General features: G+C 56.6%; 1 protein-coding gene across 1 annotated transcript; it reads left to right on the top strand.

Annotated features, from left to right (window-relative positions):
- Positions 1-1072: 1072 nt before the first annotated feature.
- ETH_00003305 (uncharacterized protein) lies at positions 1073-1217 on the top strand (the record flags this gene model as incomplete). Its single annotated transcript, XM_013379167.1, has 1 exon — positions 1073-1217. A coding segment is annotated over one exon (145 nt), but the record flags the coding sequence as incomplete, so codon positions are not given.
- Positions 1218-1285: the final 68 nt, after the last annotated feature.

The raw sequence follows: 1285 nt of genomic DNA, 5'->3' as shown, positions 1-1285 counted from the left end.
CTGCTGCTGCTGCAGTGGGTGGCGGCTCGCGGCTTATTTGCTGCTCCTTTCGAATATGAAGCAGCTTTTGAGTTTAAGTACCCTTTTTAATGTCTTATTTAATTAATAAAAGCAAAAAAGAAAGAAAAGAAATGGCCAAGAGGTTCCTGGCAGCGCCGTCGCAGCCGCCTGACGCGCAGCCGCCCAGCAGCCCCGGCTGTCTTGGGCGGCTAAAAAGGGGAAAAAGGAATCAAATGGCAACTAAATTGCAACTAAATTGCAACTAAATTGCAATTAAAATGCAAAATTAAATAAAATACGTAAAAGAAAGAACTTTAAACCTCTTTTTCGAACTCCTCGCCTTTTTTTCCCATTTTCGCCGTTTACACCCCAAACCCCCAGCTTTCCGTACACCCCAGCTGCACATACACCCCAAACCCTCCTCTTGGGGCCCCCTGCTGAAGGGGCCCCCTGGGGTCTCTGGAGGCCCTTGCTGCTGCTGCTGCAGCGCCTGTTACTCGCGGCTTTGCTGCAGCCGCAGCTACTGCGGCCCCTCCCGCTGCTGCTGCTGCTGCTGCTGCAAATGGCGCTCTCTGGCTGCTGCTGCAGCTCTCACTCTCGCCGCTGTCTTCGCTTTGGGGGCCTCCGTTTTCTGCTGCACGTACACCCAGGGGCCCCACAGCCTCCGAAGGGCACCGAGCGCTGCTGCTGCTGCAGCGGCAGCAACTGCAGCAGCAGCAGCAACTGCAGCAGCAGCAGCAGCCAGCAGCAAAAAAACGAGCTCCTGGAAGCCGCAGCGGCGACAGAGACAGACACAGAAGCAGCAGCAAACAAACGGCAGCGGCGCTACAGCCTAATCAATTCCACGCTGCAGCAGCAGCAGCAGCAGCAGGCAGAAGAGCAGCAGCAGCAGCAAGAAGAAGAGCAGCACGACGAGGAGAAACAGCAGCAGGAGGAGGCGGAGCCCGAAGAACAGCAGCATGAGCAGCAGCAGCAGCAGCAGCAGCAACAGCATAAGCAGCAGCAGCAGCTGCTGCAGGGCACCCTACAAGGAGCCCGGCGAGTTCGGCCCCACACCCCCCTAGCCCACAAGCAGCGCTCCTACCAGCAGCAGCAGCAGCAGCAGCAGCAGCAGCGTGGGGTTTGTTCGCGCTGCTGCTGCAGCGGCGAGTCTGCTGCTGCTGCTGCCTTCACTCCAGTTTATCCAAAATCTCCCCGTCGTTTTCTCTTGTCTTTAAACGCTGGAGACCCTCTTCTTTACGTCGGAGGGGGTTCAATTAATTTGGCCTTTCTCAAGGCCATAGGG

Source organism: Eimeria tenella, genomic scaffold (assembly GCF_000499545.2).
Source record: "Eimeria tenella Houghton genomic scaffold, Eth_scaff1520, whole genome shotgun sequence".
NCBI lineage: Eukaryota > Apicomplexa > Conoidasida > Eucoccidiorida > Eimeriidae > Eimeria > Eimeria tenella.
The sequence above is the reverse complement of the archived record's forward strand: the minus strand, read 5'-3'. Positions and strand labels throughout refer to the sequence as shown.